The sequence below is a fragment of the Oncorhynchus gorbuscha genome, linkage group LG13, assembly GCF_021184085.1.
Source record: "Oncorhynchus gorbuscha isolate QuinsamMale2020 ecotype Even-year linkage group LG13, OgorEven_v1.0, whole genome shotgun sequence".
Lineage (NCBI taxonomy): Eukaryota > Metazoa > Chordata > Actinopteri > Salmoniformes > Salmonidae > Oncorhynchus > Oncorhynchus gorbuscha.
In genome coordinates, this window is record NC_060185.1 from 97,327,136 (window position 1) to 97,338,936 (window position 11,801).

At 41.6% G+C, this 11,801-nt stretch overlaps 1 protein-coding gene across 1 annotated transcript in view; it reads right to left on the minus strand.

Moving 5' to 3' along the window:
* Positions 1 to 9,007, minus strand: part of LOC123993760 (catenin alpha-1-like) — a 263,702-nt gene extending 254,695 nt beyond the window's left edge. The window contains 2 exon segments of the mRNA XM_046296236.1: positions 2,611 to 2,728; positions 8,713 to 9,007. Of these exon segments, the coding sequence (XP_046152192.1) occupies positions 2,611 to 2,715 (105 nt within the window). The 5' untranslated portion in view covers positions 2,716 to 2,728; positions 8,713 to 9,007.
* Between the last annotated feature and the right edge of the window lie 2,794 nt (positions 9,008 to 11,801).

Below are 11,801 nucleotides of genomic sequence, written 5' to 3' on the forward strand. Positions count from 1 at the left end.
TCATTGTCATGTTGGAAAGTGAACCTTCACCCCAGTCTGAGGTCAAGAGTGCTCTGGAGCAGGTTTTCATCAAGGATCTCTCTGAACTTTGCTCCGTTCAGCTTTTTCTTGATCTCAACTAGTCTCCCAGTCCCTGCCACTGAAAAACATCCCCACAGCATGACGCTGCCACCACCATGCTTCACCGTAGGGCTGGTATTGGCCAGCTGATGAGCGGTGTCTGGTTTCCTCCAAGAGGGCGGCCATGTGCCTTTTACTGAGGAGTGGCTTCCGTCTGGCCATTCTACCATAAAGGCCTGATTGTTGGAGTGCTGCAGAGATGGTTGTCCTTCTGGAAGGTTCTCCCATCTCCAAAGAGGAACTCTGGAGCTCTGTCAAAGTGACCATCAGGTTCTTGGTCATCTCCCTGACCAAGACCCTTCTCCCCCGATTGCTCAGTTTGGTCGAGCAGCCAGCTCTAGGAAGAGTCTTGGTGGTTCCACACTTCTTCCATCTAAGAATAATGGAGGTCATTGTGTTCTTGGGGACCTTCAATGCTGCAGACATTTTTTGGTACCCTTCCCCAGATCTGTGCCTCGACACAATCCTGTCTCAGAGTTCTTACAGACAATTCCGTCGACCTCGTGGCTTGGTTTTTGCTCTGACATGCACCGTCAGCTGTGGGACCTTATATAGGACAGGTTTGTGCCTTGCTAAATCATGTCCAATCAATTAAATTTACCACAAGTGAACTCCAATCAAGTTGTAGCAACATCAAGGATGATCAATGGAAACAGGATGCGCCAGAGCTAAAAAGTCAAGTCTCGTGGCAAATGGTCTGAATAATTACAGCACCAGTCAAAGGTTAGGACATTAATACTCATTCAAGGTTTCCTTTATTTCTTTACATTGTAGAAAAATAGTGAAGATATCAAAACTATGAAATAACACGTGGGAAAGGGGGATACCTAGTCAGTTGTACGACAAAGCAGTCACCTGAAATGTATTTAACCAAACCACTGAATCGGAGAGGTGCGGGGGGAGCCTGAGGAACAGTGGGTTAATTGCCTTGCTCAGGTGCAAAACGGCAAATTTGTACCTTGTCAGCTCAGGGATTCGATCCAGCAACCTTTCGGCGACTGGACCAACGCTCTAACTACTAGGCTACCTGCCGACTGCCGACTCATGTAGTAACCAAAAGAAAGTGTTAAACAAAACAAAATATAATTTAGATTTTGTAGCCACCCTTTTCCTCGATGGTAGCTTTGCACACTCTTGGCATTCTCTCAACCAGCTTCATGAACAAGTCACCTGGAATGCATTTCAATTAACAGGTGTGCCTTCACTTAATTTTGTGGAATTTATTTCCTTCTTAAAAAGTGTTTGAGTCAATCAGTTGTGTTGTGATAAGGTAGGGGTGGTATACAGAAGATAACCAATCAGTTGTGTTGTGACAAGGTAGGGATGGTATACAGAAGAGAGCCCTATTTGGTAAAAGACCAAGTCCATATTATGGCAAGATCAGCTCAAATAAGCAAAGATTAATGGCAGTCCATCATTAAGGCATTTAGTCAATGCAGAACCATGAACGTCACAGGAAAGAAAGACCCAGAGTTACCTCTGCTGCTGAGGATAAATTCATTAGAGTTACCAGCCTCAGAAACTGCAGCCCAAATAAATGCTTTACAGAGTTCAAGTAACAGACACATCAACATCAACTGTTCAGAGGAGACTGTGAAATCAGGCCTTCATGGTTGAATTGCTGCAAAGAAACCACGACTAAAGGACGCCAATAAGAAGAAGAGACTTGATTGGGCCAAGAAACACAAGAAATGGACATTAGACCAATGGAAATCTATCCATTGGTCTGATGAGTCCAAATTTGAGATTTGGGGGTGATTTATTTAGAATTCAAGGCACACTTAACCAGCATGGCTACCACAGCAATACGACATTGTATCTGGTTTGTGCTTAGTGGGACTATCATTTGTTTTTCAACAGGACAATGACCCAAAACACACCGCCAGGCTGTGTAAGGGCTATTTGACCAAGGAGAGTGACGGAGTGCTGCATCAGATGACCTGGCCTCCACAATCACCCAAAAACCCAATTGAGATGGTGTGGATTGATTTGGACCGCAGAGTGAAGGAAAAATCAGCCAACAAGTGCTCAGCATATGTGGGAACTCCTTCAAGACGGTTGGAAAACCATTCCTCATGAAGCTGGTTGAGAGAATGCCAAGCTGTCATCAAGGCAAAGGGTGGCTACTTTGAAGAATCTCAAATATGAAATATATTTTGATTTGTTTAACACTTTTGGTTAATACTGTACATGATTCCGTGTGTAACTTCATAGTTTTGATGTCTTCACTATTTTTCTACAATGTAGAAAATAGTAACAATTAAGGTGTCCAAACTTTTGACTGGACGTAAATAAGATATATATATATATATAAATTAGCAACAAAAAAATGCAAAAACCCCTGTTTTCACTTTGTCGTTGTGAGGTATTGTGTGTAGATTAACGAGAGAAAATGTTTTTAATCCATTTAGCTGTAACGTAACAAAATGTGGAGAAAAAGTCACAGCATGAGTTCTCCATCCATGATGGGTTGTTAAAATGTATTCTGACCTGTGTGACCAAGGGCTCCAGCAGCCGCTCCACAGCCAGGGTACGGATCTCCAGGCTCTTCGGATCCCATTTGAAGTTTATGTTGGCCGTGTTTATGGCTGTCATGTTCACTCTGTATCTGAAAAGGAGAGGAGAGAGAGAGAGATGGTGAGATTATGACAAAATGGATGTCTAGGGCTTGGCTGGGTCATTCATCAGATGGGGGGGGGGGGGGGTTAAGCCACACACCATGACAACAACACAGCACACTTTCACCCTGGAGCTACACTACATTTCAACTGACCTCTGACCTGTGTGTTCACCCTGGAGGTTCAACACATTTCAACTGACCTCTGACCTGTGTGTTCACCCTGGAGGTACAACACATTTCAACTGACCTCTGACCTGTGTGTTCACCCTGGAGGTTCAACACATTTCAACTGACCTCTGACCTGTGTGTTCACCCTGGAGGTACAACACATTTCAACTGACCCATGTGCAGCATAGAACAGGATTGGGCCAGCTAGCCTAGATAAGAGCTATCCACACCCCCACACACACAAGGCCTTAAAACGCCATGGAATAAAAAAGAAAAGCTGTGAAACCCATTGAAAAAAAAAAATGTGTTTATTGAACCAATTCGTTCTACAGTGATTTAGGAAACCCCACTGCAACCATGGCAACAAAAAGAGAGAGAAAAAAAAGTCACGACACCCTATTCCCTATGACCAGGGCACACAGCGTGCCAGGCAAACGGTGTGTGTGTGTGTGTGGGGGGTGGAAAGGGTGCCATTTGGGAAGAACCCATGGTGTCGTGACAATTTGGACAGCCGCCGTTTTAAATATGGATGCTCCCTCTTCAGAGGAGACAGGTCTCACTCCGTCATTGTTAGACAGACAGACATAAGTGCAGCAGAGTAACATATTGGCACTTATTCGATTTTCCTTTTCATGCAGCGACAGTCCTTGTATTGATTAGCCTTAATGCACTGAGTGGCAGACAGGGATAATCTGGATGCCCCGAGGGCTGAGTAGGGCTGGACCCAGGACCCTGCCTGGTCTAAACTGAGGGGGCCGTCCCTCAACACACCGAGGGGGCCATCCCTCAACACACCGAGGGGGCCGTCCCTCAACACACCGAGGGGGCCGTCCCTCAACACACCGAGGGGGCCGTCCCTCAACACACCGGGGGGCCGTCCCTCAACACACCGAGGGGGCCGTCCCTCAACACACCGAGGGGGCCGTCCCTCAACACACCGAGGGGGCCGTCCCTCAACACACCGAGGGGGCCGTCCCTCAACACACCGAGGGGGCCGTCCCTCAACACACCGAGGGGGCCGTCCCTCAACACACCGAGGGGGCCGTCCCTCAACACACCGAGGGGGCCGTCCCTCAACACACCGAGGGGGCCGTCCCTCAACACACCGAGGGGGCCGTCCCTCAACACACCGAGGGGGCCGTCCCTCAACACACCGAGGGGGCCGTCCCTCAACACACCGAGGGGGCCGTCTCAAATGTAACCCTATTACCTACATAGTGTACTACTTTCTGACCAGGGACCCATCTAGTAGAGCGTCCAATCAAAAAAAAGCATCCTTTTGACCAATGGATAAAATAATATGTTAATTAAGCAATAAGGCGCAGGGTGTATATGGCCAATATACCACACATCCCTGAGGTTCCTTACTGATATTATAAACTGGTTGCGAACGTAATTAGAGCAGTAACAATGCAACATTACGGTCTGATGTACCACGGCTGTCAGCCAATCAGAATTCAGGGCTCGAACCACCCAATTTATAATTGTAAATATAATAATTTAAGAAAACAAAATGGTCAAACCCTCATTTCTCTATCATGAGCCGTTCAAATGTTAATGGAGGTATTACCCTTGTATGATGGCTGTAGTCAGAGTGACTATATCAATGGAGGCCAGAGGCCCAGGTCACAATTGTAAATGAGAACGTGTTCTTAACTAGCCCACCTGGTTAAATAAAGGTTAAATTAAATAAAGGTTAAATTTGGAAAATCGAGTCAGCTAGGCTGGATTCTGTGCAATAATTAAGGCTCCTGGTTAACTGACTGGCCTGTTGCACTGAACCTCTCTTCTCCAATCCACAGGACATAAAACACTAGAGATAAGATGGACAGGCGTCACGTTTTGAGTTCAGAAATCTACATTTTCAAAATGCAGATAAAATTATTTTTAACCATTTCACCTGCGTTTTATATTGAAAGTCAGTTATGTTTTGTTCAATAGTGTGATCAGGTATGTGCAACTGTAGTTTTCATTAGTGCAACACATTCAGTAGAAAATGGCTTCACCTGGCTCGCGGCCACACAAGTAAATGAGTTTATAACGAAAAGGGTATTTTTTGGCCAAAATGATGCATTGCCATTAGGCTACATTTCTAATGTTTATAATAGAAGATAAAACATTAGGAAATGTTCCTGGCTATAACTTAATTTTGCATTTTACCAGAGAAAAATAGGCTACACTGAGAAAAGCACCAGACATTATTTTTGCTATAATGCCAGACTGTCCGTCTGCTGATAGAATGCCACACAGTCAGACTGTCCGTCTGCTGACCGTCCGTCTGCTGATAGAATGCTACACTGTCAGACCGTCCGTCTGCTGATAGAATGCCACAGTCAGACCGTCCGTCTGCTGATAGAATGCCACACTGTCAGACCGTCCGTCTGCTGATAGAATGCCATACTGTCAGACCGTCCGTCTGCAGACCATCCATCTGCTGATAGAATGCCACACTGTCAGACCGTCCGTCTGCTGATAGAATGCCACACTGTCAGACCGTCCGTCTGCTGACCGTCCGTCTGCTGATAGAATGTTACACTGTCAGACCGTCCGTCTGCTGATAGAATGCCACAGTCAGACCGTCCGTCTGCTGATAGAATGCCACAGTCAGACCGTCCGTCTGCTGATAGAATGCCAGTCAGACCGTCCGTCTGCTGATAGAATGCCAGTCAGACCGTCCGTCTGCTGATAGAATGCCAGTCAGACCGTCCGTCTGCTGACCGTCCGTCTGCTGATAGAATGCTATATTGTCAGACCGTCCGTCTGCTGATAGAATGCTATATTGTCAGACCGTCCGTCTGCTGATAGAATGCCACAGTCAGACCGTCCGTCTGCTGATAGAATGCCACTGTCAGACCGTCCGTCTGCTGACCGTCCGTCTGCTGATAGAATGCCACAGTCAGACCGTCCGTCTGCTGACCGTCCGTCTGCTGATAGAATGCTACACTGTCAGACCGTCCGTCTGCTGATAGAATGCCACAGTCAGACCGTCCGTCTGCTGATAGAATGCCACTGTCAGACCGTCCGTCTGCTGATAGAATGCCACAGTCAGACCGTCCGTCTGCTGATAGAATGCCACAGTCAGACCGTCCGTCTGCTGATAGAATGCCACTTGTGAATTCTCATCCATGAATTCACATCCGAATGGAGAATTACAACTGATGCACAAAATTAGTCTGAAGCCGAGCAGAAAATAACAAGTATATTAGATCAGCATTTACAAAACTAAGTAAAAATATTTCTCCTGTGTTTTATCTCTTTGTCTGGGTGAAAAATTACCACGACCCCTGATGGATATCAAATCAGCATGATCATATTTGAGTGAACGCTTTACATACCAATTCCAAAATCCAGTTATTTTTCCCATAGATTTCCCAAAAACCATTCATCTCTGACATGTCAACAGAACACCAAGCCTTTAAACTTTTAAAGCATTTTTACATTGAACTCAGCTCGTGTCGTGCTAATTTCGCTTTTTTGCAACCCACGTAAACAACATTGACACCCACCACAAAATGTTAAAATTATTAATTTGTTATGAGAAACCTGCACCGCTATGTGAACAGAGCCGGGTGCTTATTATCGGATGTATTCGGCTACAAATTTGTTGGGATGTAATGTCAATGATATGTTAGAGAAAGGCCCCCAATGAACAATTCAGAACATGAATAATCATATTTGTCTAGGTAAACAATTATTATATAGCATAAGGAAGTGACATTTTATCACCAAAGCACATATTCACACACTCAGAGTGGATGGACACCCATATATATATATATATATAGAATATATATAGAATATATATATAATATATATAGATATAATATATATAGATAGAATATATATAGAATATATATAGATAGAATATATATAGATAGAATATATATTGATATAAAGAATCAGGTGCTATTTGGGATGTGGGCTGAGACTTATTGGAGAAGGTAGCCTGGTCAGTTCAACTGGGTGTACAGGGTGGGGTAGGGGGGCATTCCTATGACAACGGTGGAATTTAGGCCAAAGGCTAAAACCAAATCTATGCAAGTCAACTAGTTAGGTAGGACTTCATGGTGATAAATGGTCGGGTTATGAGAACTAGTTTCTGGTGGGCCCATTCATAGAAAGGATTGCATATACAATATGATTGAATAAACTGTCAGATTGAGAGAACACATATATACACATATATACACACATATATACATACACATATATATACACATATATACACACATATATACATACACATATATATACACATATATACACATATATATACACATATATATACATACATACATACATATATATACATACATACATACATACACATATTGCTGTGAGATACAGTATCTAGGTCTGACCAAGTATTGTACACACTTCTATACACACATATATACATATTGGTACACACACATATATACACACATATATACATATATATACACACATATATTCATCCCGGGACCACACATATATATACATATGTATGCACACATGACTGTAAGGGTTGCTGTGAGATACAGTATCTAGTCGAAATGGGGACATATATTAAAGTATTATGTTAGCTATTATTCAATATATATTTTATTTTAAATACTTGGGAAATGATTTATTTTGTACACTTTTCAGCAGATCAGGTTAACTATAAACCACTCAATTTAACTGGTTTATTAATCCTCTTTCTTAAAAAACTTTCAACTGGGATGTTGGGAATGTCAGGAAGCTGCTTAGTTAGTTAACTATAAACCACTCATTTAACTAGCTTAGTTAGTTAACTATAAAACACTAATTTAACTAGTTTAGTTAACTATAAACCACTCATTTAACTAGCTTAGTTAGTTAACTATAAACCACTCATTTAACTAGCTTAGTTAGTTAACTATAAACCACTCATTTAACTAGCTTAGTTAGTTAACTATAAACCACTCATTTAACTAGCTTAGTTAGTTAACTATAAACCACTCATTTAACTAGCTTAGTTAGTTAACTATAAACCACTCATTTAACTAGCTTAGTTAGTTAACTATAAACCACTCATTTAACTAGCTTAGTTAGTTAACTATAAACCACTCATTTAACTAGCTTAGTTAGTTAACTATAAACCACTCATTTAACTAGCTTAGTTAGTTAACTATAAACCACTCATTTAACTAGTTTAGTTAACTATAAACCACTCATTTAACTAGCTTAGTTAGTTAACTATAAACCACTCATTTAACTAGTTTAGTTAACTATAAACCACTCATTTAACTAGTTTAGTTAGTTAACTATAAACCACTCATTTAACTAGTTTAGTTAACTATAAACCACTCATTTAACTAGTTTAGTTAACTATAAACCACTCATTTAACTAGTTTTAGTTAACTATAAACCACTCATTTAACTAGCTTAGTTAAACTATAAACCACTCATTTAACTAGCTTAACCAATTAATGTCCTGTCGATTCATTTAGTTGGGTTTAGCATTAGCATTAGCATGTGGCCACATCGAAACGCAACTTCAAACAGTTATTATTACTATGATTGTTGAAATTAGCAACAAAGTTACACATTTACTGATATATATATATAGTTTTTAAAGTCTATAACTAGTTATCTACACTCCGGTATTTTCAACATCACTGTTTGCTATTTAACTAGTAACTGAAAACGTGAATTATTCGGAGCGAGACACGAAACAATTTAGTTTCGTAACAAATTAAAATGGTGTCAAATAGCTAAATGTAACTGACTAAAAACAACAAAGACAAAACTACTTAATGCAACAAACAAACAAAACACGTAAATGTCAAATGAAAACTTACCGAAAGACAATAAAATAAAACTTTTTCCCCCAAAAAAACTAAATGCCTCAAAATGGAGGAATGGAAATTCGTTCCGGGATGAAAAGAAAAAGTTTCCTCTTTTATCTTTTTTTTTAAATCTCTTTTACAGCTTCGATACTTTTATCGATGTAATTCTAAACGATTGAAAGTCACAGCATACGAGTGGCGATAAAAATGTTGAAAATTACAACAACAACAACAAAAAGGAGATTTCGGTGTGAACGGTTCTCTGTTCCCGGTGGATCAACAATAGGCGGAGGGAGGGTCGGTGTGTTACTTCCTGAAGTCACCGGAGGGCAGACGAGGCTCCGACCGGGGACCAATTATCAGGTGTTAAAAGGCGTGGTGCTGAAATGACAAACGCTTGACTTTATAAAAAGAGCTTATGACGAATTTCTGATGAAACCTAATGGAAGCTATTTCTTATATTAATCTAGCTAATCAGTTGACCTGAAGTAGCTATCCATTTTCCTAAGGGGAAAGATTGAAAAATTATTTAATTGAACTTGTTGTAATTCATAATGTGTTTTTTTATAGCCTATTTTAGCCAAACCAGTAGCCTATGAAACATTTGTTAGGCTTAGTAGGCTATTGTAACATGAATACAACCAGTTTAATGAAATAGGCCAAGGGTTCATTAACTTTTTCAGCTCGAGATCCAACTTGAAAATCCTTCGTGACCCAAATTGTCCTCCGGCAACCCAAACTCAAATCTAGGATCAGTATTGCCTTTTAGATCATAATGAATGGACAGGGAGGACCTGATCCTAGATCAGCACACCAACTTTGGGACACTTAAGGGACACTCTGGGATTTTAATTTACATTAAAAAAATATATGAACATGAACATTTCCTGACCCATAGGGTGTCGTGACCCAAATGTACTCAAAATAGCTTGTCATCAAAACTCGGAGGTGGCTCTCAAAGTTGTCATTCAAACCCTGTATCTCCACCACAGCTGTTGAAGTGAAGCTCACGTCTTCACTCCTGAGGATGTGTTTGTTAGTGGGTTCTTAGCCAGATGTGATCAGAGGTAAATTGCACTTTAATATTATGTATTTCTGGAGTAAGATAAGTATTTTTCAGATATAATCCTGCTGTTGACATCGTGTTTTGAGGGTTTCAGCTGGTTAGCTTTGGCTAACCCAGAATCTGACAGACAACGTTTAATATCCTGTTTTTAGTCCCCATCACTCCCTCATCACTTTTTCCCTTATTTGTCACTTCTGGTCGTCACTTCCTGTTGAACGCGGAACGTGGGAGAGCTCGGTTTGTTGTTTTGAAAAAGTTTGGTTACTAGTTAGCTTCCTTTTGAGTTTGGGTCCCGCGATGCGGTTGGCATTGCTGGGACCGCTAGTATCTGTCTAGTGATCTTGCCGACAAAGGCCGGGTCTGAGGAGCTGTTTGGCGTAGCAACTAGCCTAGCCGGTGGGAGTGCCGTTGAGGACAGTGGTGTCTCTCTATCACAGGTAAAGGATCTTGTCAACAAACAAATAGAGTTCTACAAGCAGTTGTTACAACAACAATCCAATAGCTTCATGTGTTTTGTCCAAATGCTAGTGGAGTCAACTAATAAAAGAATGGAGAGGTCAAGGACCTGAAGAACAGTTTGCAGTTCTCCCAGGGTCAGCTCGATGAGTTTAAACAGGAGAATACCAAGATGACAGCAATCTGTACGTCACTGAGAGAGGACATCAGTTCTGTGTGTGAATCCATGATAACAATGACGGAGAAATCAGATATCGAGGGACAATCAAGGCGGAACAACGTGGTTGTGGACGGAATTGCAGAATATCCACATGAGACCTTGACGGAGTTTGAGGACAAAGTGAGGGAAATGATTTAGGTGAAACTGAAGATGGTCCACAGGAAGATTGTGGTGGAGCAAGCCCACAGGACTGGAAAACCCACTACCGGCCCAGCTGACAGGCCCAGACCGATTGTGGTCAAGTTCCTGTGGTTCAAGGACAAGGTAGCTGTTCTGGAAAGAGACAAGAACTTGAGAGGAAGATACATCTTCCTCAATGAGGACTATCCTGAAGCTGTGTGCCAGAAGAGGAAAGAACTTATCCCAGCCATGAAAGCTGCCCGAGTGCATAGAGACATTGCTTACATCCACTATGACAGGCTCGTAGTCCACCCTCCCTCCCAAAGGCATGGAAGAGATGAGAGAGCTAAGATTATGGGTTCATAGCTTCAACCCTGCAGCACACACACATTTACACACACCAACTGATTAATGGAGTGCTGAATGTATATTTTTGTCTCTTGCTTTCTTTGTTCTTTTCCATATTATGTCTATCTCTGATAAGCTACCCTGGAAAAGGGCTGAAAATAACTCGTATTAATATATGTAGCCTTAGAAATAAGATTCATGAAATCAATAACTTGCTAACATCAGATAACATCGATATATTAGCTATTTCTGAGACTCACTTAGATAATTCCTTTGATGATACAGCAGAAGCAATACAGGGATATAATATCTATACAAGACAGGAATGCTAATTGGGAAGATGTCGCTGTATATTTTCAGAACCATATCCCTGTAACGCTTAGAGTAGATCTTATGTCAGATCAAATTAAATTGTATGAGTCACGTGCTGAATACAACGGGTGTAGACCTTAGAGTGAAATGCTTACTTCCAAGCCCTTAACCAACAGGTGTAGAGCTTACAGTGTAATGCTTACTTCCAAGCCCTTAACCAACAGGTGTAGACCTTACAGTGAAATGCTTACTTCCAAGCCCTTAACCAACAGGTGTAGACCTTACAGTGTAATGCTTACTCACAAGCCCTTAACCAACAGGTGTAGAGCTTACAGTGTAATGCTTACTTCCAAGCCCTTAACCAACAGGTGTAGACCTTACAGTGAAATGCTTACTTCCAAGCCCTTAACCAACAGGTGTAGACCTTACAGTGTAATGCTTACTCACAAGCCCTTAACCAACAATACAGTTTCAAAATAACGAATTAAACTTGTCAAGTGTTATTGAAGTGGATGCAGGTTCTAAAGCCTTTTCTTTTAGTGTGTCGCTATAGGCCACCAAGTGCCAACAGTCAGTATG